At 42.0% G+C, this 26,768-nt stretch overlaps 1 protein-coding gene across 1 annotated transcript in view; it reads left to right on the top strand.

Moving 5' to 3' along the window:
* Nucleotides 1-273: 273 nt before the first annotated feature.
* The window catches only part of LOC138853752 (uncharacterized), a 36,928-nt gene continuing 10,433 nt past the window's right edge, over nucleotides 274-26,768 (top strand). Inside the window, exons 1-4 of the mRNA XM_070092239.1 lie at nucleotides 274-500; nucleotides 2,514-2,677; nucleotides 18,181-18,284; nucleotides 24,622-24,802. Of these exons, the coding sequence (XP_069948340.1) occupies nucleotides 274-500; nucleotides 2,514-2,677; nucleotides 18,181-18,284; nucleotides 24,622-24,802 (676 nt within the window). The remainder of the gene's footprint in view (nucleotides 501-2,513; nucleotides 2,678-18,180; nucleotides 18,285-24,621; nucleotides 24,803-26,768) is intronic.

Genomic DNA, 26,768 nt, shown 5'->3' on the forward strand with positions numbered 1-26,768 from the left:
TGTCTCCCCATAGTTCCTCAGCTCCTAGACTAGTCTTTTTGCAAACTTAAAAATCTTGAGTTGCTATGAAGACATAACTGTTATTAGGAAACACCTGTTGTAAGTTACGTGCTCCTAATACATATTTCAGTTGATAAGACAGTCAGATAGGTGACTAACGTGTCTTAAACAGTGGTTTCTAACAGATCTCTACCGCTCTCACTGGACCTGTTCGTGTTTCAGAAATTTTTATCGCTTAACTAAACGTAAATCGAGAAATCTGCTACAAACAGTATGTCAGGATATACAGTTTATAAGGATGGGTTGAAGATCAGTGTGTATGGAAGTGTCTCACCCCCAGTCACACCCTGGCAGAGTGTTGTGTATCGTCTGAGGCAGTTTAGTGTGACCTCGCGCGGGGGTGTGGTCAACAGGGGTGACTCCCTCAGACCCCGTCGCTCTGCCTCCAACACCTCAGTCACCTCCACCGTCTCCTCCTGCAGCCGGGACAGGATACCCAGGTGAGGGCAGCTGTATCTTCAACATATAGCATGAATAAACAGAAGGATGGACCGGAGGCTCCAACCATGGTCCCCAGACCATGGTCCCCAGACCATGGTTCCCAGACCATGGTCCCCAGACCATGGTTCCCAGACCATGGTCCCCAGACCATGGTTCCCAGACCATGGTCCCCAGACCATGGTTCCCAGACCATGGTCCCCAGACCATGGTTCCCAGACCATGGTTCCCAGACCATGGTTCCCAGACCATGGTCCCCAGACCATGGTTCCCAGACCATGGTGCCCAGACCATGGTCCCCCGACCATGGTCCCCAGACCATGGTTCCCAGACCATGGTTCCCAGACCATGGTTCCCAGACCATGGTTCCCAGACCATGGTCCCCAGACCATGGTTCCCAGACCATGGTCCCCAGACCATGGTCCCCAGACCATGGTTCCCAGACCATGGTCCCCAGACCATGGTTCCCTGACCATGGTTCCCAGACCATGGTCCCCAGACCATGGTTCCCAGACCATGGTCCCCAGACCATGGTTCCCAGACCATGGTCCCCAGACCATGGTTCCCAGACCATGGTCCCCAGACCATGGTCCCCAGACCATGGTTCCCAGACCATGGTCCCCAGACCATGGTTCCCAGACCATGGTCCCCAGACCATGGTCCCCAGACCATGGTTCCCAGACCATGGTCCCCAGACCATGGTTCCCAGACCATGGTCCCCAGACCATGGTCCCCAGACCATGGTTCCCAGACCATGGTCCCCAGACCATGGTTCCCAGACCATGGTTCCCAGACCATGGTCCCCAGACCATGGTTCCCAGACCATGGTCCCCAGACCATGGTCCCCAGACCATGGTTCCCAGACCATGGTCCCCAGACCATGGTTCCCAGACCATGGTTCCCAGACCATGGTCCCCAGACCATGGTTCCCAGACCATGGTTCCCAGACCATGGTTCCCAGACCATGGTCCCCAGACCATGGTTCCCAGACCATGGTCCCCAGACCATGGTTCCCAGACCATGGTCCCCAGACCATGGTTCCCAGACCATGGTCCCCAGACCATGGTTCCCAGACCATTGTCCCCAGACCATGGTTCCCAGACCATGGTCCCCAGACCATGGTTCCCAGATCATGGTTCCCAGACCATGGTTCCCAGACCATGGTTCCCAGACCATGGTCCCCAGACCATGGTTCCCAGACCATGGTTCCCAGACCATGGTTCCCAGACCATGGTCCCCAGACCATGGTTCCCAGACCATGGTTCCCAGACCATGGTCCCCAGACCATGGTTCCCAGACCATGGTTCCCAGACCATGGTCCCCAGACCATGGTTCCCAGACCATGGTTCCCAGACCATGGTTCCCAGACCATGGTCCCCAGACCATGGTTCCCAGACCATGGTCCCCAGACCATGGTTCCCAGACCATTGTCCCCAGACCATGGTTCCCAGACCATGGTTCCCAGACCATGGTTCCCAGATCATGGTCCCCAGACCATGGTTCCCAGACCATGGTTCCCAGACCATGGTTCCCAGACCATGGTTCCCAGACCATGGTCCCCAGACCATGGTTCCCAGACCATGGTTCCATCCTCCCGTCCATCCTTTTGTTTATTCATTGACAGTTGTTTATAACGATTTAATCTGAGTTCATATAGTGTGAAATTTATGATTAATATGCACAGTAAGATATCAAATATATTTAAAACATTTGACGTTTCTTTACCATCTTCTGCACCAAAAATAATATTAAAATTTTAAGTTGAAATAATGTTACAAGATTAACTAAATTGAAATATAGGTGTAGAGAGTAACCAAGCTAATATAGCAACCTGTATAATACAACAAAATTAAACTTACATATGAATATAAAAAATAAATGAACTTAAATAAAATTCGTCAGAAAACACGACAATTGTTTCTTGGCAGGTGTTAAATTATAATAATAATAATAATAATAATAATAATAATAATATCCAGACAGCGGTATACATAACATTCTTCTGCTACACCCAGCACGGGGTCCTGGCCTCCAACACCCGGGGTGAGCAAGGGAGCTACGCCCACGCCCACACCTCAACACCGGGTGGTGATGGTGGGCGGCCCAGGTGTGGGCAAGTCCACACTCATTACCCAGTTTATGACCTCTGAGTACATGTGCGCCTACGACGATTCACCTGGTAAGTGACCCCATCTCACCTGACCTTGTAAACACAGGTTCACCTATAGTCCCACTGCTTCAGCATGCATTGTAAGGGGTAGCCATGTACAACTGAATACTTCAATGGCAGCATGTAATAAGGGACAATCTCGCAGCATGGTAGCGGTTCTCTCAGCAAGAGTGATAATACCAGACGATCTGGCGTTCAAGCAGCACAACAAGGTCATTATCACACTTCCAAGGAAAATAACAGGCTAGACAACTAGAACCTCCAAAATAAGAGATGCCAAGCCACTGATGATACTCTTCAAGATACTTGTTCTCTCTAGGTTGTAATATTGCTACGTTTTAACGTCTTCCTTCAAGAAGAGAGAAATTGCAGAACTGGAAATGTACAAATAAATTCACAGCTTTTATAAACACAGTCAGTCACCTAAATTGCTGGAAGCGCTTGAAGTCTCTCGAACTGTACTTCTTAGAATGTAGGCGAGAAAGGCATATGATAATTTACAACAAGAAGATCCTGGAGGGATTCATCTCAAATTTGCACACTGAAATCACTACAAACAAACACAGATCTTGGAAGACTGCAACATACCTCCGATAAAGAGCAGGGGAACGATGAATACACTGAGAACTCAATAAGTGTAAAGGGACCATGACTCTTCAACACCCTCCCTTCATGCATAAGGGTGATTGCCAACAGATCCCTAGCTGTCTTCAAGAGGAAACTTGACATGTTCCTTAAATCAGTTCCTGATCAGCCGGGCTTTGGTGCATACAGTGGACTGTAGGCGACGGGCACCAACAACCTGAGCGATCTGGCCAGCAATCAGGAGGCATGGTCTGGGACCGAGCCGCTGGATCTATGACCTCCAGAAGTTGCTACAGGTAACCTCCAGAGAAAAACTCAGCCTCGTCCCTCACCACAGGCTCGGTAGCCTGGTGGCTAAAGCTCCCGCTTCACACACGGAGGGCTCGGGTTCGATTTTCTGCGGGTGGAAACATTTCGACACGTTTCCTTACACCTGTGTCCTGTTCACCTTGCAGCAAATAGGTACTTGGGTGTTAGTCGACTGGTGTGGGTCGCATCCTGGGGGACAAGATTAAGGACCCCAGTGGAAATAAATTAGACAGTCCTCGTTGACGCACTGACTTTCTTGGGTTATCCTGGGTGGCTAACCCTCCGGGGTTAAAAATCCGAACGAAATTTTACCATTCCTCTTCTCGCAACTGTATAGCCATACATATATGCTGTGAGTAACAAACATGTGTAAAAGTTATCTTTATTGTTGAAACATTTCGCCTACACATAATAACAATAATCTTTATTTCTACAAGTACATGATACAACTTGTACTGATCTAACTGACATCAATGACATACTATATAGAAAGCCCCTGGTTATGCAGTGCATTACGGGCAATTTATATTTTTTATTATCACACTGGCCGATTCCCACCAAGGCAGGGTGGCCCGAAAAAGAAAAACTTCCACCATCATTCACTCCATCACTGTCTTGCCAGAAGGGTGCTTTACACTACAGTTTTTAAACTGCAACATTAACACCCCTCCTTCAGAGTGCAGGCACTGTACTTCCCATCTCCAGGACTCAAGTCCGGCCCGCCGGTTTCCCTGAACCCCCTCATAAATGTTACCTTGCTCACACTCCAACAGCACGTCAAGTATTAAAAACCATTTGTCTCCATTCACTCCTATCAAACACGCTCATGCATACCTGCTGGAAGTCCAAGCCCCTCGCACACAAAACCTCCTTTACCCCCTCCCTCCAACCTTTCCTAGGCCGACCCCTACCCCGCCTTCCTTCCACTACAGACTGATACACTCTTGAAGTCATTCTGTTTCGCTCCATTCTCTCTACATGTCCGAACCACCTCAACAACCCTTCCTCAGCCCTCTGGACAACAGTTTTGGTAATCCCGCACCTCCTCCTAACTTCCAAACTACGAATTCTCTGCATTATATTCACACCACACATTGCCCTCAGACATGACATCTCCACTGCCTCCAGCCTTCTCCTCGCTGCAACATTCATCACCCATGCTTCACACCCATATAAGAGCGTTAGTAAAACTATACTCTCATACATTCCCCTCTTTGCCTCCAAGGACAAAGTTCTTTGTCTCCACAGACTCCTAAGTGCACCACTCACTCTTTTTCCCTCATCAATTCTATGATTCACCTCATCTTTCATAGACCCATCCGCTGACACGTCCACTCCCAAATATCTGAATACATTCACCTCCTCCATACTCTCTCCCTCCAATCTGATATTCAATCTTTCATCACCTAATCTTTTTGTTATCCTCATAACCTTACTCTTTCCTGTATTCACCTTTAATTTTCTTCTTTTGCACACCCTACCAAATTCATCCACCAATCTCTGCAACTTCTCTTCAGAATCTCCCAAGAGCACAGTGTCATCAGCAAAGAGCAGCTGTGACAACTCCCACTTTGTGTGTGATTCTTTATCTTTTAACTCCACGCCTCTTGTCAAGACCCTCGCATTTACTTCTCTTACAACCCCATCTATAAATATATTAAACAACCACGGTGACATCACACATCCTTGTCTAAGGCCTACTTTTACTGGGAAATAATTTCCCTCTTTCCTACATACTCTAACTTGAGCCTCACTATCCTCGTAAAAACTCTTCACTGCTTTCAGTAACCTACCTCCTACACCATACACTTGCAACATCTGCCACATTGCCCCCCTATCCACCCTGTCATACGCCTTTTCCAAATCCATAAATGCCACAAAGACCTCTTTAGCCTTATCTAAATACTGTTCACTTACGGGCAACTTGGGTTAATTTTATCCCCAGGATGCGACTCACACCAGTACGCTAACACCCAGGTACCTACTTAGTAAACAGGGACAGCAGGTGTCTTATGGAAACACGCCCACTGTATCCACTCGTACCGGAGATCGAACCACGAACCTCAATATGTGAGCTGAGTGCACTAGCAACCGAGCTACAGGTTTGTACGTTATATACAGTTTTGAGGTTGACGGACTGATTAAATAATGTTGATCTCCTGTGCTGCTGCCTCCATGTGTTGTCACCTCTGTATGTGACTGAAGAAACTTACTGTGTAAGCCAAATTCTTCAACAATATATATACCAACTGTTGCACGTGTGTCTTACTCATCTACTTGTCGCTATTGAGAATCATTTTCATAATATATACACTACGGTATAAACATTGGTAACTGATATCGAGTGTAGAAATAAGACACGTGAGGAAAAACTAGCATAATATAAGATATATCTATCTATCTATTAGAAAATGTCTCGGTCTTAGGACCTTGATCAAGGTCCTAGAGCCGAAACGCTTTCTAATAAATATAGCCTAATGTTTCCTTGCGGCTCACGCTTCAGGGACAGTGACCTAGTAGCGACCAGTGAAGAGGCGGGGCCAGGAGCTAGGACTCGACCCCTGCAACCTCAACTAGGTGAGTACAACTAGGCGAGTACACACACACAACTGTGCTGCTGCACACTTCTATATGATGACTGTACAGTGTGGAACAAAAGCTAGTTGTTTTACTGTCATGTTCCATCACGCAGGATAAGGCTCAGACAACGTGTTAAAATCTGTCAGGCTCAGTTGGAAGACGAATTTGTCCCAGGCCAGTGTACTGGCTGGTAGAGAAACTTCAGGGCAAAAGAGAAGTCGGCAGGTTTTGGATAAATTGCTTGAGACTACAGATTCATGCAAAATGGAGAAAGAACAATATTATCAGTAAAAATGTCTTTGTAATCTATGGAAGCATTACGTATAACCATGCAAGCTGCATTTGTATGAACCATGCAACAATATTCGAATATACCGTACAAATGGTCTTCTAAGAATACGTTCAGGAAGGTAACACAAAATAGACATTTGTTAGATTTTGTCGACATCAGCCGAGGGTAAAATGTTACACGAACTCGTGAGGAAAACAAATTATCATCGAACTTGGTATAAAGTTGAAAGACAATGCAGGTGAATATGTTGATGAGGTTGAGAATACGAGTGTTGCAAAAGATTAGCAACTCGTATCACAAAGTGTTTACCACAAGGAATGTATTTTTGTTATGGTCACCTCTGATTGTCCTGAGCCTAGTACTGCAGGACACAATCAGCGAGAGAATGAGAATCATCAGAAATGTGCCTGGGACAATCAAGAGTGTTTACAATTTCTTAGAAACAATTCCAGACCACCATACTCTTTTCAAGGATATTGAAGGATAAGATGATCAGATCCTCCCATACTGAAATCCTTGAGTGAAACAAGACCGTTATGCCGATGAGAAGCTGAGGAAGCCGTCACTGATCGGATAACGATCGCCAGAGCTTATGTTACCTCAGCTGATCACGTTGATGTGAAGACATGATGACAACACTGCACTTCTGAATGCTACGCGTAATTTCTCTCTTTTTTTATTTGGATTGTGCATATTAAACTAGAAGTGAACGGTCTCAGTAAATGCTTGCAAGAAACAGCATGGACGTTATAGTAGGCAAGAGAAATGCTGACCTCACTTAGTCTTGGTCACTGTCGAGACGAGGAAAACTTTCATCTCTTATAGAATGCAACACAGACTCTTGCCCGTAAGAGGAAAGAAGAAATAAAAGAAACTTGTTTCTCAATCAGGAAGAAAAGAATGCCAAGAAAAAAACCATCTCACGGACTGGAAGCACTATTGGTGCATCATCTGATCCTACATTTGCACATATACCAAAACAACAACAGCGTATCAATGCCGTTCATCGAAGCCTCGACGAGGCGATAAGCGAACTGCAATTGCAGCCTTCAGGAAAGGATCAAGACATATTGTGCGCTTCAAGAAAGAATTGAACGACTCTGCTCTTGATATAGTGTCAGTGTTAGATTTTTATCAAGTTTACAGAGATTACTACAAGTCGAGAGAAGTGCGCTTATGTTGTAATTATTGTAATTTCAATTGTTTTCAGTGAGCTGCGACGTGTATACACGTGTGTGTGTGTGTGTACTCACCTAGTTGAGGTTGCAGGGGTCGATTCCAAGCTCCTGGCCCCGCCTCTTCACTGGTGTGTGTGTGTACTCACCTAATTGTGGTTGCAGGGGTCGAGACTCAGCTCCTGGCCCCGCCTCTTCACTGATCGCTACTAGGTCCTCTCCCTCTCTGCTTCCTGAGCTTTGTCATACCTCTTCTTAAAACTATGTATGGTTCCTGCCTCCACTACTTCAATAGCTAGGCTATTCCACTTCCTGACGACTCTATGACTGAAGAAATACTTCCTAACGTCCCTGTGACTCGTCTGCGTCTTCAGCTTCCAGTTGTGACCCCTTGTTTCTGTGTCCCCTCTCTGGAACATCCTATCTCTCTCCTCCTTGTCTATTCCCCGCAGTATCTTGTATGTCGTTATCATGTCTCCCCTGACCCTTCTGTCCTCCAGTGTCGTCAGTCCAATTTCCCTCAACCTTTCCTCGTGCGACATTCCCCTGAGCTCTGAGACTAGCCTTGTTGCAAACCTTTGTACTTTCTCTAACTTCTTGACGTGCTTGACAAGGTGTGGGTTCCAGACTGGTGCTGCATAATCCAGTATGGGCCTAACATACACAGTGTACAGTGTCTTGAACGATTCCTTATTAAGGTATCGGAACGCTATTCTCAGGTTTGCCAGGCGCCCGTATGCCGCAGCAGTTATTTGGTTGATGTGTGCCTCCGGTGACGTGCTCGGTGTTATGGTCACCCCAAGGTCTTTCTCCCTGAGTGAGGTCTGTAGTCTTTGTCCACCTAGCCTATACTCTGTCTGCGGTCATCTTTGCCCCTCCCCAATCTTCATGGCTTTGCATTTGGCAGGATTGAATTCGAGAAGCCAGTTTCTGGACCACATGTCCAGCTTGTCCAAGTCTCTTTGCAGTCCTGCCTCATCCTCATCCGATTTAATTCTTCTCATCAACTTCACATCATCTGCGAATAGGGACACTTCAGAGTCTATTCCTTCCATCATGTCGTTCGCATATACCAAAAATAGCACTGGTCCTAGAACTGACCCCTGTGGGACCCCACTCGTCACAGGCGCCCACTGTGATACCTCTTCACGTACCATGACTCGTTGCTGCCTCCCTGTCAGATATTCCCTGATCCATTGCAGTGCCCTCCCTGTTATATGCGCCTGATCCTCCAGCTTCTGCACTAATCTCTTGTGGGAAACTGTGTCAAAGGCCTTCCTGCCGTCTAGGAAAACGCAATCAACCCACCCCTCTCTCTCGTGTCTTACTTCTGTTACCTTGTCATAAAACTCCAGGAGGTTTGTGACACAGGATTTGCCTTCCATGAACCCATGCTGGTTTTCATTTATAATCTTGTTCCGTTCCAGGTGTTCCACCACTCTCCTCCTGATAATCTTCTCCATGACTTTGCACACAATACATGTCAGAGACACAGGTCTGTAGTTTAGTGCCTCATTTCTGTTTCCTTTCTTAAATATGGGGACTACATTTGCTGTCTTCCATTTCTCAGGTAGTTGCCCAGTTTCAAGGGATGTGTTGAAGATTGTGGTTAGGGGCACGCACAGTATCTCTGCTCCTTCTCTAAGGACCCATGGGGAGATGTTGTCCGGTCCCATCGCCTTTGAGGTATCAAGGTCACTTAGCAGCTTCTGCACCTCCTCCTCGGTTGTTCGTATGTCATCCAACATTTGTTGGTATATTCCCTCTTGTTCCCTTCTGTGCTGTCTTCCCACAGCCCTTCCTGTCTTTACTGTAAAAACTTCCTTAAATCTCCTGTTTAGCTCCTCACATACCTCCTGATCATTTCTTGTGAGTTCTCCCCCTTCTGTTCTCAATCTGATCACCTGGTCTTTGACTGTTGTCTTCCTGCTGATGTGGCTATACAACAATTTCGGGTCAGTCTTGATTTTCGATGCTATGTCATTTTCATACTGTCGCTGGGCCTCCCTCCTTACCTGTGCATACTCGTTCCTGGCTCTGCAACTGATCTCCCTATTTTCGTGTGTTCTCTGCCTTCTGTACTTTTTCCATTCTCTATTGCACTTTGTTTTTGCCTCCTTACACCGTCGGGTAAACCAGGGGCTCGTTCTGGTCTTCCCATTGTTTCTGTTGCCCTTGGGAATAAACGTTTCCACTGCCTCCTTGCATTTTGTTGTTACATATCCCATCATTTCGTTTACTGGCTTTCCTGTCAGTTCTCTGTCCCACGGAACCTCCTGCAGGAAGTTCCTCAACCCTATGTAGTCCCCTCTTTTATAGTCAGGCTTTTCCCATTCAACTCCTGTTACTATCTCCACTTGCAACTCTACTACATATATATGCATATATATTCAAAGCACAGAACCACGTGGTCGCTAGCTCCTAGAGGACTCTCATACGTGATGTCCTCAATGTCTGAACTGCCCAGGGTGAACACAAGGTCCAATCTTGCTGGTTCATCCTCCCCTCTCACTCTGGTAGTGTCCTTAACATGTGTGTGTGTGTGTGTGTGTGTGTGTGTGTGTGTGTGTGTGTGTGTGTGTGTGTGTGTGTGTGTGTGTGTGTGTGTGTGTGTGTGTGTGTTTGTGTGAGTGTGTACTCGCCTAGTTGTACTCACCTAGTTGAGGTTGCAGGAGTCGAGTCCGAGCTCCTGGCCCCGCCTCTTCACTGGTCGCCACTAGGTCACTCTCCCTGAACCGTGAGCTTTATCATACCTCTGCTTAAAGCTATGTATGGATCCTGCCTCCACTACATCGCTTCCCAAACTATTCCACTTCCTGACTACTCTGTGGCTGAAGAAATACTTCCTAACATCCTTGTTATTCATCTGTGTCTTCAACTTCCAACTGTGTCCCCTTGTTACTGTGTCCAATCTCTGGAACATCCTGTCTTTGTCCACCTTGTCAATTTCTCTCGGTATTTTGTATGTCGTTATCATGTCCCCCCTATCTCTCCTGTCCTCCAGTGTCGTCAGGTTGATTTCCCTTAACCTCTCCTCGTAGGACATCCCTCTTAGCTCTGGGACTAGTCTTGTTGCAAACCTTTGCACTTTCTCTAGTTTCTTTACGTGCTTGGTTAGGTGTGGGTTCCTAACTGGTGCCGCATACTCCAATATGGGCCTAACGTACACGGTGCACAGGGTCCTGAACGATTCCTTATTAAGATGTCGGAATGCTGTTCTGAGGTTTGCTAGGCGCCCATATGCTGCAGCAGTTATTTGGTTGATGTGCGCTTCAGGAGATGTGCCTGGTGTTATACTCACCCCAAGATCTTTTTCCTTGAGTGAGGTTTGTAGTCTCTGCCCCCCTAGACTGTACTCCGTCTGCAGTCTTCTTTGCCCTTCCCCAATTTTCATGACTTTGCACTTGGTGGGATTGAACTCCAGGAGCGAATTGCTGGACCAGGTCTGTAGCATGTCCAGATCCCTTTGTAGTTCTGCCTGGTCTTCGATCGAGTGAATTCTTCTCATCAACTTCACGTCATCTGCAAACAGAGACACTTCAGAGTCTATTCCTTCCGTCATGTCTTTCATAAATACCAGAAACAGCACTGGTCCTAGGACTGACCCCTGCGGGACCCCGCTGGTCACAGGTGCCCACTCTGACACCTCGCCACGTACCATGACTCGCTGCTGTTTTCCTGACAAATATTCCCTGATCCATTGTAGTGCCTTCCCTGTTATCCCTGCTTGGTCCTCAGTGTGTGTGTGTGTGTTTGTGTATGTGTCGTGGCAAATAGATAAAACTGGTCAATCAGCAAGAACTCATTTAAAATTAAGTCATTTCCAAAATTTTCTCTTATACGTTTAAAGATATATTTTTTTTCATTTATGTTACTGTAAAAACTGATAATTTTGTACCAAGAGAATCCTAGAAAATTTACCTAACCTTATTATAAGAAGAGCAATTTAATTTAGCCTAATCCACCTAAATATATTTTAGATAAATTTACAATTATTTAATAATAAACATAATGAAATATATTTTTTTTTCGTTAGGTTTAGAATAATTTAGCGAAATTATTGCACACACAAATTTTAGCTTGCCTTACTCGGCAAGAAGAGCATTGCTATTTAAGCCAAAATCCCAAGTTGTACCTATTCGGCATGACATATATATATATATATATATATATATATATATATATATATATATATATATATATATATATATATATATATATATATATATATATATATATATATATATATATATATATATATATATATATATATATATATGTGTGTGTGTGTGTGTGTGTGTGTGTGTCGTGCCGAATATGTAAAACTGGCCAGTTAACAAGAACTCATTTAAAATTAAGACCTTTCTGAAATTTTCTCTTATACGTTTAAAGATATATTTTTTTCATTAATGTTAATATAAAAATTTTTAATTTCGCTTCAAAAGAATCTTAGAAAACTTACCTAACCTTATTTTAACAAGCGCAATTTATTTTAGCCTAACCCAACTAAATATATTTTAGACTTGTTTACAATAATTTAATACTAAACAAACACAGTGAAATATATATTTTTCGTTAGGTTCAGAATGATTTTGGCGAAATTATTGCATAAACAAATTTTCACTTGTCCTATATGGCAAGATGAGCGTTGCTATTTAAGCCAAGATCGCAAGTTCTGCCTATTCGGCACGACATACACACACACACACACACACACACACACACACACATATATATATATATATATATATATATATATATATATATATATATATATATATATATATATATACATGTATATATATATATATATATATATATATATACATATATATATATATATATATATATATATATATATATATATATATATATATATATATATATAATATGTGTGTATGTGTATGTGGTGTATAAAAGATTTTAACGTTAAACGCAACACATGTCTTTTAACCATCCTGTGGCCTTGCTAAGACCCAGGAACGGCTAGCGGTGAATACATAGAGATAATCAGATTTCCTCTGCTTAGTGCTGGTTGCAATCTCTCTCTCTCTCTCTCTCTCTCTCTCTCTCTCTCTCTCTCTCTCTCTGTCATACGGTGCACAGTTACCATGGTGACGGCTCCCCTCCGCTGCTCTCTCTCTCTCTCTCTCTCTTTCTCTCTGAAAGCTCTCCAACATAATATCTTTACCTTCCTACGTCTGACATTACCTCTTCCACTGATTGCTCCTTTTCATTTTGTGAATATTTTATCTTCTGGACGCCTTTGACTATCGTAGTTCTACCCACATGTGAGCGTTTATTGTCATTCTCTACGAGCAGTCAGTGACAAAATTAATGAGGTAATTACCTACTTGACCTTGTTCTGACAAACACAGGGACTCGTAAATAATCCTCAGATAACATAAGAATTTAGCACAAGTGATGGCAAATCTATAACGTTTAATATTACGTCGAAATATAATAACAGGAATAATGAATAAAGGTCCCAAAGTTTTGTCCGGCAGACATAGTATAATGGAACCGGCAAATATCTGACCAGCGTAAAAAAAGGGAATAATTTAACCAATGAATGTTTCAATGATAATCTTACAAATACTAAGGAAGGGAAGTGACAACATGTCATGTTCCAAAATATTAAAAGATGTTCAAAACTTTCTTTCCCAGGCGAGAAATTAGATTATATAATAATGATACCAAGTGGATGAAGAGAAGACCAGAAGACAACACTGAAAATAGAGGTCAAAAAAAAAAAAAAGGAAATAATACAATTTAAACGAAATTAAGAAATTAAAGTTGAAAGGGAATCCAATACAAATCCCAAAGGTTTCTTTCAAGTATATAGGATCAAGCTTAGGGAAAAGTTGGGTCGACTTAATACTAACTCAAGGCAGCTTACTGATAATGAGAAAGGAATGTGTTAACTTTTCAACAATTATTTCCTGTCGGTCGTCACACAAGAAGTCGTAGACGAAATCCGCTGATTATTTTAAAGAACCTGAGAGGACAAAAAATAAGTAAATTTGCAGTCACTAAAGACATAATTATAAACCACTAGATCAGTTAAAAAAAATAAGTCTCCGGGATCCGACGAACTGTTCTCAGTGACTCCTAAAAGAATGCTAAATGGAACTTAGTCTTTTCACTCGGTCACTACAAACGAGTATCGTATCTGAAACAAGTAAGTCAACAATGGCTGTTTCTTAACTACATAACGGGAGATAAATTCCTACCACGCAATTTTCTCTCAACCAGTCTGACCTCAATAATGGGAAAATTATTAGAATTAATAGTGGATATGATTATACCTGGAGGGTGTTCCGGGGTCAACGCCCCCGCGGTCCGGTCCATGACCAGCATTCGCGGTGGATCAGAGCCTGATTAGAAGTCACCGTGTGAATAATTCGATTAATAAGTCTCAAAATGGATTCACAACGGACCATTTTTTGCCTCGTAAGGCATCTGAGGTAGCGGATCATGATAAAGTATGTCTGCTTGGATTTCAGTAGGAAGTTTGATAGAATCACACAGAATACTGTTAAAGTGGACACATGGTATAGAATGAAAACTTCCTTCATGGATCGAGGCATGGTTGGCAAATAGGCAGCAGTCGCAAGTAGCGTTCCATAAGAATCAGTTTTAGGCCCTATGTTATTCATAATCTACATTAATCACAATAATGAGAGAATATTTACTTGACAAAGCTCCTGGAAAGCGAAACGTTGCCACAATAAAATGTCAGATTAATTGCATTTGTGTCCTTTTACTTAACAAACAAAAATAGGTGGACAAAATAAATTAAGAAGAAAATGCCACTGAACAAACAGAACACAAGGAATAGCAGTAAACAGAGTAAAGTCTGAGGCGGCTACTGTGAAAAGCTCCGTTCCACAAGGTACAGTACTCGCTCCCATCCTGTTCCTCATCCTCATATCTGACATAGACAGGGATGTAAGCCGCAAGTACCGTGTCTTCCTTTGCAGATGACACCCGAATTTGCATGACGGTGTCCTCCATTGAAGACACTGCAAGACTCCAGGCGGACATCAACCAAATCTTTAAATGGGCCGCAGAAAACAATATGAAGTTCAATGGTGAGAAATTTCAATTACTCCGATATGGAAAACGTGAGGAAACTAAAACTACATCGGAGTATAAAACAAATTCCAACCACACAATAGAGCGAAAAACTAACGTAAAAGACCCCTGATCATATCGGAGGATCTCACCTTCAAAGACCACAACATTATTTCAATCGCATCTGCTTGAAAAATGACAGGATGGATAATGAGAACCTTCAAAACTAGGGATGCCAAGCCCATGATGACACTCTTCAACTCTTCTATTCTAGGCTGGAATACTGCTGCACACTAACAGCACCTTTCCAGGCAGGTGAAATTGCTGACCTAGAAAGTATACAGAGAACCTTCACGGCGCGCATAACTGCGATAAAACACCTCAATTACTGGGAACGCTTGAAGTTCCTTAACCTGTACTCCCTAGAAAACAGGCGGGAGATACATAATTATATACACTTGGAAAATCCTAGAGGGACTAGTACCAAATTTGCACACAAAAATCACTCCCCATGAAAGCAAAAGACTCGGCAGACGATGCAATATCTTCCCAATGAAAAGCAAGGGTGTCACTAGCACGATAAGAGACAAAACAGTAAGTGTCAGCCGTCTAAGACTGTTCAACTGCCTCCCAGCATACATAAGGGGGATTACTAATAGACCCCTGGCTGTCTTCAAAAAGGCGCTGGACAGGCACCTAAAGTCACTCCCTAACCAGCCGGGTTGTGGTTCGTACGTCGGGTTGCGTGCGGCCAACAGTAACAGCCTGGTTGATCAGGCCCTGATCCACCATGAACCCTGGTCACAGGCCGGGCCGCGGGGGCGTTGACCCCCGAAACTCTCTCCAGGTAAACTCCAGGAACATCGAAAAGATTTAGAAGGCTAATATTGTAGTTGGAAAAGTGGCAGATAAAGTTTAATGTGGAAAATTGTAAAATTCTAATTCTCGGGATTGAAAGTCATACCACTTATGTATTAAATAACATAAAACTCGAAATTAAAAACAGAAATTAGAAACCAGGACATCTATGCCTAAGCGGTCATGACAAGCGCTAAGAAATTACTAGGATTTATATCAAGTAGATTATGCTGCGCTATTTTGATTTTAATACAACGGCATGAATATAAATTATAAACGCACTGGAGAACACAGAGAGGTAACAAAACTAATCCACTGTATAAAAAAAATCATCCTTATGGAGACAGATTAAGATCCGTGAACTTGTACTCTCTTGAGGAAGGATATGACTGAAGCATACAGGTGTGAGACAGGTGAAGAAGATACATGGTCCTAAGGATATTAGACCAAGAATTAACTCGAAACAGTAGATTAAAGTTAAATAAATTTAGACTTTCTATAGAAAGGATATTAGAAAACACTGGTTTTGAAATAAGAGTTGTAGGTGAGTGGAACAACCTGCCAAGCGGGATAATCGAACAGCAATAAGACAACATTTGTAGATAATACAAATTTAAAGTGGTTTTATCTGCTTAGTATTAAGAAATAGACCTTCTGCAGTGCTCGTGTTCTGCTTCTGTGAGGGAAAATAATACAGCAGCCAACAAAAACAATGGAGTGTACGGTCTGGAAACTACATAAGGTATCAGTGGCACTATTAACCTCAAAAAAAAAAAAAGAATAAACGGTCATTTTACTCTCATTTAACTCCTCAAAAAATTTCTGCCATTCTGGCATAATGGATTCTGCTCCATTTTTTTTTTTTTTATCTTGAGTTTATTTAACCATTTTGGGTCCTGGAGGGCTCTGTTAGCTGACCCCAGTTGATGTAAAGGAGCCTTGTTCTGCGTTTATGGTGACGCTATGTTGACTCTGGTAATGGAGGTGTTTACGTAAACACCTCATTACTTGTCATTCCTCAGGCGCTCTGTAACTCACACGAATTTAGCACTTCCATGTTGGTATAATAATAATTATTAGGTAAAGAACAAGTCAGGGAATAAATTACCAGTATCCTCAAGATTACCAGTATCATCGAATCACCACTATCCACCTCCCTCCCGATTTTCAGTTTTTTAGTATCACAGTGTTTTAGTTTAGTTTAATATGTTTATTATGCACCCCATACCCATCCTGTGGGCGGTAGTCAAAAGATTACAGAGGTACATAATTGGTCCAGGGACTGGACTCCAAAGTTTTGATAGCTGAGCAAGTTACAGAGGTAATGAACTCACAATTTACAAAGGTAATGAACTCACAATTTACAAAGGTAATGAACTCACAATTTACAAAGGTAATGAAAATCACAGTGTACTCCATTTCTCTCTCTCTCTCTCCCCCCCCCCCTTTCTCTCTCTCCCTCTTCCTCCCTCCCACCTTCCCTCTCAGTAATTACTGCCACTCTGCATGTCAGACCGCTGTGGGACTGATGGGTTATTTTTTCCTCAGTTTTGCCTGGTAATTACTGTTGAGTGGCTTTGAGTGTGGGTCCTCCCGTCTGCTCATTTACATACGCTCGTAAATGACTCTTTATCAAGTATTCTTCTCCTCTTCTCTCTGATTTATATACTTCCCCCCGGAGTCACGTTGTTTTATCTGATTAGTATCTGTGTTGTGGCTGTGAATTAGTATCTGTGTTATGGCTGTGAATTAGTATCTGTGTTATGGCTGTGAATTAGTATCTGTGTTGTGGCTGTGAATTAGTATCTGTGTTATGGCTGTGAATTAGTGTCTGTGTTGTGGCTGTGAATTAGTTTTTTACTTGACGTTATTGTAATTTTCTTTATTTATTTGCTTCCTTATCAATGATCTTTTGTTTATTTTCTTAGTTATTAAATGATTGTATTTACTTTGTAAATGACTGCTTTGTTTATTTGCTAGGCTGTAAATATTGTCTTTCATCACATGTTAATGTTTATACACTATATGCATCTACCTATATAAGCTAACACAGGATAATTGTATTTTGTACAGCAATCCTATAAAATTTACATTAGGCAGATGTTCAATGACTCTTATTTAATGGATGAATGTATGTACTGTATATTGCAGCGTTTGTTATTGTCTTAGACATACATGACTTGCCTGATAGTGCTCCTGCTTTTCTAACTTGTGGATAGTCAGTCAAATAGTCAACCAACTCAATCAGTTACTTACACAGCCAGAACGTTAGTCTGTGAACTTGATTAGGATAGGATAGGATGTAGCTGGTAACAGTTGTTTCCTAGACAAAGTAGTGAACTTGTTCAACTCCAGAAAGGTAGTGTAATATGAATTGCGACCCCGAGTGATCCAGGGTGACTCCGGGGGATCCTGGATAACCGTAATACTGACCCCTAGGTTTGTCCCAGGTGTGGTAGTGACCTACAATCGGAAATTAATTTTAGTACTAATAGTTGTTGTCGGTGTACTGTGAAAGTACTACTACTACTAGTAGTACCAGCATTGTCAATAGTAGTGTATATTGATTGTAATAGTAGTAACAGGAGCCGTCGAGGTATATTGAGCTGAGATGACCTCTGGACCTGCCTCAGCAGGTCAGGACGACAGTAGTGGCGAGCGACGTGTGTCAGTAATCCTGGAAGGGGAAGAGGCAGAGTTGATCTTCATACGCCTTCAAGATGTCACCCAGGCTATAACTGTGAGTAGGCCTACCCCCACACACACCCAGGTTATAACTGAGTAAAGGTATCGGTGAATGTCTCTTCTAATCAGAAATATGTCAATGTTTGACTTGATTTGGTTGTCCTGCGTTAAATCAACTTAATTGTCTTTTATGTACCTACAACATCTGTTCCCTCAATACTGTTGTTAAAAAATTGCATGTTATGTACACGAGGATTACGTAAAACTTATTTTCTTAAAACTTGGTCTTACTTAGAGAAAATTTTGAATTATTTTTGCCTGAGTAGGTTCTAATTTGTTTTCTTTGAAAACAGAATTGGAAAAATTGAATTGCTTTTCATGTGATAATTTATGAGTGTCACATCTGATTAGCTTCAGCCCTTCCATGCTAATTACTTACTTGACAGCGTAACATTTGAGCGAGTTTAAGCTTAATGTGTTTTTGTATTTTAGGATATTGGTCTCTTTGGTCCCTCTGGAAGATTTGAATTATATTTGATCTATGTACATCATAATTTACCATTTTCATTGAAAAAAAAATGGATATTAGTGTGCAAATGATAACTTGTAAATGCCTCTTCTGATTACCTTCAAATCTTTGGCACTAATATTTACCTGCAGGTTAGGTTAGGTAAGGTTCGTCAGGAAACAGGACAAATGTTTCCTGACGCGGGTCTTAGTCAGATGATGACCCGCCTTTGGAGCTTTTGGTCATCTGACCGAGGCCTTCCGCTGGCTTACCGGTCCACCCCTTTAAAAATTATGGTCATTTATAACCAAGTGTCCTTTATATTTACCTGCATTATCAACTCATACCGCACTCTGCTATTCCACTCGTGTGCACAGAGATACAGTGGACTGGGTTATGGAATGTTGGGATATCTTTCTCGGACTGCGCACCTACCTAAATACCTAGCAATTATTATTAGCACAGAATATATGCACTAAAGAGGTGTACGTCTCTCAGTGTGTATATACACTGAGTTTATTTTAATCCCTATTTTAAAGTATTGTTTTCTGGTGGTGAAAAGGTTACGTGCAGCTTTAATGACCCAAGCGTAGCTGACAGGCTTTAAGCCCCATTAACCAACCAACCTTCACGCTGGTGATAGCTTTTTAATGCAAGGAATACGTATCTTCTCCTCTGACCTTTGATCAAACCTGATTACCTGCCATATTCTAGGCGCTGTATGACACCTATGGTATACACCTTGTATTGGACACAGAGACATGGTTTAAAAGGACACGTGAGCAAACACTGGGACACATTATAAAATGTTTCCATCCTGGTAAGCGGTCAAGGTTCCAGTGCCGAAGTATTTGTTTAATAAATGTATCCTGGTGTTTGTTTATATGTGTTTTTAAATCTTAACTCCTGTAAGTTAGTGTTTCGCTATGATTATAATAAATTAATCTGTACCAGCTTTACTGTATTTTCTATACAAGTAAATGTTGCACGTGTGTCTTATTTTACCTGATATTTGTAAAGGTGAATTACAGTTTGTGTACATAGCAGTGAAGGCATATATTTGTGTGCTAGTGCTGGAGTATACCTGAAGTGTGTTGCGGGGGTCAACGCTCCTGCGGCTGTCCATGGCCAGGCCTCGCGGTGGATCAGGGCCTCGTCGGTGGTGTTTTCTTCACAAGGAAACAAGAAAATGTCTCCTGACGTGGGTCTTTATCTGATGTTAACCAGTGGTAAGGCGGCAAATAACTGCCAACATCTTAAGGAAAATGGACACAAATGCCCCCAGGACACCTGTGGGAAATTACCTGCATAAGGTTTACAGGGTATTACCTGAATTATTACGTTCAAGTAATCTGGATGAAATACGTGGGACTTAGTCACAGTACATTGCAGAACTGTCACTCCCTCAATGCCCACTACATCACCACTCTCACAAAAATCTAGACCTGACATTAGATTAACAATTACAATATTAAACATTAATACCAATAATGGTGAATTATAAAATAATGTGGACTGCATATGATTGGGCTTACTAAGCAAACAGAATATAATTATTGTACAAAAATTATAATGGTGTAAGTAGGAAAGAAATTTGTATTACCACTTACCATTTAATTACTGTACATGGATCACACCACAACGCATGCCTAACAAATAGAATCCTACACTGACCAGCGACAACTCTAAATGGAAGTGCTAATGGTGCACTTCTGTGTGAGTGATGACGTAGTTTTATTCCATCATCCACATGTAATTCTGGAGGTCCTGCAAAATTCCCATCCCAATTCAACAGGGGACATTAATACAGGTTCGTATTACAAATTCAGGCCAAAACACCCCAATTTGGCCTCGATAATGCTGGATTATTAGCTGAATTTTCCACAACCACCAGTGCTCGCAAATTACAAATGGCGTCTTCCCGCCCCTGTATCACTCCACGTCCGCTGCACACCCCCCTTCACTTGAAATTTCTCGAAGGGTCAAATCAGCGTCACATTTTAATACACAATTATTATATCATTCAAATTTACACATGCTGAATTTGGGAAAATTCAAAATTTTCTACCCCTTCATTAGAAACTTTTTGGTCCTTGGACACTGACACCTCTACTGAACCGTCTTCGGTAGGTGTCCTCAATCATGGTATTTGTGTCACTTTCTGTTGATGACGACCCGTTTTGCAGTTAAACATCCGCTGCCTTGACACTGCAGGACGAGTTCTACTGAGGCGAGGTATCGACGTGTCCCAATGTAAATTGGTTCAGAAAATTGTCTTCTCTTCCCTGTTGTCAGCAGCACAACATTTAGATCCAATCGCTGACCTACTGAAGTTATGTATAAAACATTTATAAAATAAAGGATTACTACAGTGTAGTGTATCCTAAATACGCAAACTTGGTTAATAAGTTGTAAAAGCCTATTTACTACACGAGGGTCATTAGTATACATGTCACCTGTTCACCATTAATCAAAGCCGGGTCACCATATGGAGAAGACCCGGGCCGGAAGTACCGGCAAACCTCTAATGAATGAATGAATGACCATTAATCAAGAAGATTTTAATCTCTAAAATAAAGATTAACGTAAACTCCTTGCATATACACTATGAGATATACACTACTCTGTGTATATATCACATACACTTACAAGCGTATATCTTGATTGGTGAACGGGGCTTGAAATCTAGGCCTATATGAGGGAATCCACGAAATCTTAACTATAATCATTTTCTTAATAATTTGTATATATTTGTACCTAGCTTCATGCACAAATTCTATGTCATCATTAAAGGCTCTTGACTCATATAATGACTCCAATAACATGCTCACTGGAGAAGCCAGGTATAGATACTCAAAAATCCGGGACAAAGGAATTAATGTACAATTGCTATGGATCCTATCACACATTGGATTACTCCTTCATGATAAAGTTGATATGTTAGCCAAGAAGAGTACCCAGAAGGAGAATGTAGAATATAACTTTGGTATATCTGTGTCTAGCATTAGAAATAATATTAGGAGAGAAGTAAATAATGAAAATGATTGTTATAGGAATGCAGTTAGAAGCCTGAGTAGATCTATAACCCACTATGATAACATGTGTGGAAAATACTGTATATATTTTCCGGAAATACGGTAATTTATAGGTAAATAGATGCCCTATATTGTATTTTTAAAAGAAGTATGTTATCGAAAATGGGAAACCTGCGGCTGGGGAGGTCAGTCGCCATTTTGTTTGAATTTGGATTAGAAGCGTTAGTGTAATGGGAAGAATTTTTCATGCTCTAGAGGTTAAAATTGGGCTGACACCTCTCAAATAGGAGACGAAATTGTTGGATGTGCATTCCTGCATAACTTGAGATATCAGGCGACAGGACAGGACAACTCCAGGAACCTCAGATAAGCTGTCTAATTTATGTTTAAATTCTGGCCAGTAAATTTTCCATAAATGTAGGCAAAAGGGGGGGTCCTGTACATGACACATTAATCTCCAGTCAAATTGGTGAGTGTTATGATTAAGATATATTCTTCTGTTATATAAATGTGTTTATAATAATTTTTTAATTTAATATACAGTCCACAAATTTATATATTTACCAGCATTCCTGGTGATGTATATTTCATTTATGATTAATAGGTCCAGAGCAACTTGTGGATATGACAGGGGGACATTTTATGCGACCTAGGTGTCCCAAATTCCTACTTGTCTGATAAATAATAATTATCTTTGTTCATTTACTGTTATGTATATAATGATACATTCAGCTAAATGTAATTTTCCACAACATGAACGTAGATAAATATGTTTATGGAGCAACTTGCGATGTGAACAGACTGACTGATGTTGTAGTGGCCAGGCTTAGGCTTGGTTACAAGTACTTCTGGCAGTTTGGGAGACACAGATGATGATCAAACTAAATTGTGGAAAATTTTATAGGGGTGAATACCTTTATGTACCTCAACATTATATACATACAAGTAATCTCATTGGGAGACAACCATATTGTTTACCGTAGTCACCCCATGTAGACATGTGAGAAAACTTAACCACCCCTGGTCACGGCAGGTGGTCCCTTCGACCTCACAATCTTATCCATATCTATCCGAGACCAGTATGGATTGGATAACACCCACAAGTATGGCTCTACTAATTAATTGTGGACTGTATAGATTATATTAGTGTAACTGAATGAAGGGGGGGGGGGTAGGTTACACATGGATATATCCATCAAAGAAAAACATTTGTATATAATCCCACCACTTACCAGATATTCTCTGGGGGTCACTTGATGTAGCTGGATCACCCATAACCTATCCAATTACAACATACCTAACTGGCCAGTATCAGTCTGCTATAACTAGAAGGGTTACTTAACTGTGGGTGATTGATACTCCTTATTTCCTCCATTCACCATCTCATTTTGATGTCCTGCTACACCGACACGGTTCTCATTCCAGCAGGACGAGGTATCCATTGGTTTGTCCCGGTTTAGAAGTCGTGACTCAATAAAGCCTTCAATTACGATTTACAAGACGGTTTAATGTCTCATAATTATTATACACATTGGAGGCCACTCCATTAAGATTTGAGACCGATGAGTGATGATTAAATCACGGGTATTTTTCCCCGGGACACAGTCCATGGCGACGTGCCAGTCACCACCGGTCCTACCATTATTCACTCATTTTTCCACCTTATTACGGTGGTCCCGTAAATCACGTCCCTCACTCTCCACCAGGAACAGTTACGACACTTCTTATTATGAAATGAGGCCTATATTAATCCTTAGGCCGCCGTGAACGCCAATTTCCGGGCTCCATGCTTTCCCAGCCTCCTCACTACATTCAAAACACTGCCGCCTCCCCCATGCCCCGAGTCGACCTCTACCCCCGCGCATGCGCAAAGGGAACTCTTGGTTCTATCCTATTGTCAAATACATTTTTGACTCATATCGACACATTAAACACCTATTAGGCGCTATAGCTTCGGAAAATTAAAATATTTTCCACATAAATGTAAATTATGTGATCAGGCATATGGTCACTGTCTTGAACACTATGTGCTTAATTGTCCACTTATTGAGGAATACAGAGACAGACAGTATAACCTATGTGACATGTCAAGATATCTTATTAATGAAAATAAGATACAAGATATACTAAACAAATTTCCTAAATTTGCTTGTAACAGATAAGTGAACTGTAGATACGTAGATTAATAAAAACCCATATGTACACCTGTTAACCCTTTTGGGGCTTAGTTCCTAGGCCGTTTGTGTATCCATATGCTCTTGCGCTACCGTCCACAGGATGGATAGGGAATGCACAATAAACTAGCCACTTCAGTGGCAAAATCTAAATCTTCATGCAGAAGCGTGATCCACTCAGGTTTAGGCTATTTAGAGCCATTAATTAGGAAAGAGTCAATTACAATTAAACTGTTCACCACCAGTCAAGAATACTTTAGTTTAATCTATAAAATAGGGATTAAAGGAAACAAGGTGTATATATACTGAGGCACACATCTTGGTGAATATATCATGTTATGCATGCATATTTTGCTGGCGGTGGTATATTCGTCAGGAAACAAGTCTCTCCTGACAAGGGTCTTAGTTGACCTGTGACAGGTTAATCAAGCGTCCGTACTCCTGCTAGGTTATACACTATTTTCCATAAAAAAAAAAAAACACGCTGACTGTATGTTAGTGTATCCAAAAATAAAGTGTCTAGGCAAGGGCTGATTTGTAAGAAAACCGTAGACCTGGAATTTTACAAGTTTTGTGCAGAAAAGTATTCGTTTTTACGGTGTATTTAATGATGCTCATAAAAATATAACTACAAGTCAGTGGGTTTAAGCCTAACCATCTATGTTGTATGTGAAGCAGGAGGTTGGCCAGGCAGACGGGTTGGTGTTATTATACAGCATCAGTGATCGAGGAAGCTTCAAGGAAGCCTCCACCACTCTCGCTAAAATCTGGGCCCTGGGACACATCACTCAGAGAGCTGCAATACTCGTGGCTAACAAGACTGACCTGGAAAGGACAAGGGTGGTCAGCACAACAGGTAATCACCAGCAGCTGTGCTTTTTAACACTCAAATTCTTATCATGATTGTGACAGGAAGTGATATACAGTGGTCCCCCGCTTTTCGTAGTTCCCGGCAATCGTAAAATTCGCCAATCATAGAGGTATTTTCGTATAAACATGGACTCGCTTTTCATAGGTTGACTCGCGAGTCGTAGTTCGTCCGGGACGCGTACCCATGGCGTGAGCCAGTCTGGCATTGTTTACCAGTGAGCGAAGGTCCCCTCACGTGCTCCAGCAAATTATTTCATAATATTCCATTTATTTTAGTGCTTGCAAGTACTAAATAAGCTACCATGGCTCCAAAGAAAGCTCCTAGTGCCAAGCCTGTGGTAAAGAAGGTGAGAAATACGATTGAATTTAAGAAAACCATCATTGAACAATATGAAAGTGGTACAACTGTGGCCGAACTGTCCAGGATGCATAAGAAACCCTACACAACCTTATGTTCCATAGTGGCCAAGAAAAATGAAATAAAGGATGCTGTTGTTGCAAAGGGAGTAACTATGCTGACAAAAATGAGATCACCAGTACTGGAAGAGGTTGAGAAGTTGTTATTGGTGTGGATAAATGAGAAACAATTAGCAGGAGATACTCTTATGACTTCGTTTATTTGTGAAAAGGCTAGGCAGTTGCATGAAGATTTGGTAAAGAAATTGCCTGCAAATAGTGGTGAAGTGAGTGAATTTAAGGCCAGCAAAGGCTGGTTTGAGAGATTTAAGAACCGTACTGGCATACACAGTGTGGTAAGGCATGGTGAGGCTGCCAGTTCGGACCACAAGGCGGCTGAAAAATATGTGCATGAATTCCAGGAGTACATAGAGGCTGAAGGACTGAAACCTGAACAAGTGTTCAATTGTGACGAAACAGGCCTCTTTTGGAAGAAAATGCCAAAGAGGATCTTCATTACACAAGAGGAAAAGGCAATGCCAGGACACAAGCCTATGAAAGACAGGCTGACGCTAATGTTCTGTGCTAATGCTAGTGGGATTTCAAAGTGAAGCCATTACTAGTGCACCATTCTGAAAATCCCAGAGTGTTCAGGAAAAACAATGTTATGAAGAGTAAATTGTGTGTTTTGGAAATCTAATAGTAAGGCATGGGTCACGAGGGAAATTTTCGTCGAGTGGTTCAATGAAGTGTTTGGCCCTAGTGTGAAGGAGTATCTCCTGGAAAAGAAATTGGATCTCAAGTGCCTGCTAGTAATGGACAATGCACCTGCTCATCCTTCAAACTTGGATGACCTAATTTTCAAGGAGTTTGGGTTCATCACAGTAAAGTTCTTGCCCCCAAATACCACTCCTCTCCTCCAACCCATGGACCAGCAGGTTATTGCAAACTTTAAAAAACTCTACACAAAAGCAATGTTTCACAGGTGCTTGACTGTGACCACAGACACTCACTTGACCCTAAGGGAATTTTGGAGAGAACACTTCAGCATCCTCCACTGCATAACCCTTATAGGTATGGCTTGGGAGGGAGTGACTACCAGGACTTTGAACTCTGCCTGGAGAAAATTGTGGCCAGATTGTGTCGCAAGAAGGATTTTGAAGAATTTGGGACTGACCCTAATGAGCCTATGTCTGTTGTAAAATCAATTGTGACACTGGGGAGTTCCATGGGGTTGGATGTGAGTTTGGAGGATGTGGAAGAATTGGTGGAAGACCACAATGAAGAGCTCACCACTGAGGAGCTGCAAGAGCTTCAGCAGGAAGAGCAACACATCGCAGCTCAGAATCTTGCTGCAGAGGAGGAGGAAGAGAGATGGAAGAAGGTGCCTTCTTCAGAAATTAAAGAGATTTTTACTATGTGGGGTAAGATGGAAAGCTTTATGGAGAAACATCACCCTAACAAGGTTGTTGCAAACCAGGTTGGCAACATGTACAGTAACAAAGTCTTGGGCCGTTTTAGGGAAGTGTTAAAGAGGCGCCAGAAACAGATCTCTC

Source organism: Cherax quadricarinatus, chromosome 39, assembly GCF_038502225.1.
Source record: "Cherax quadricarinatus isolate ZL_2023a chromosome 39, ASM3850222v1, whole genome shotgun sequence".
Taxonomy (NCBI): Eukaryota; Metazoa; Arthropoda; class Malacostraca; order Decapoda; family Parastacidae; genus Cherax; species Cherax quadricarinatus.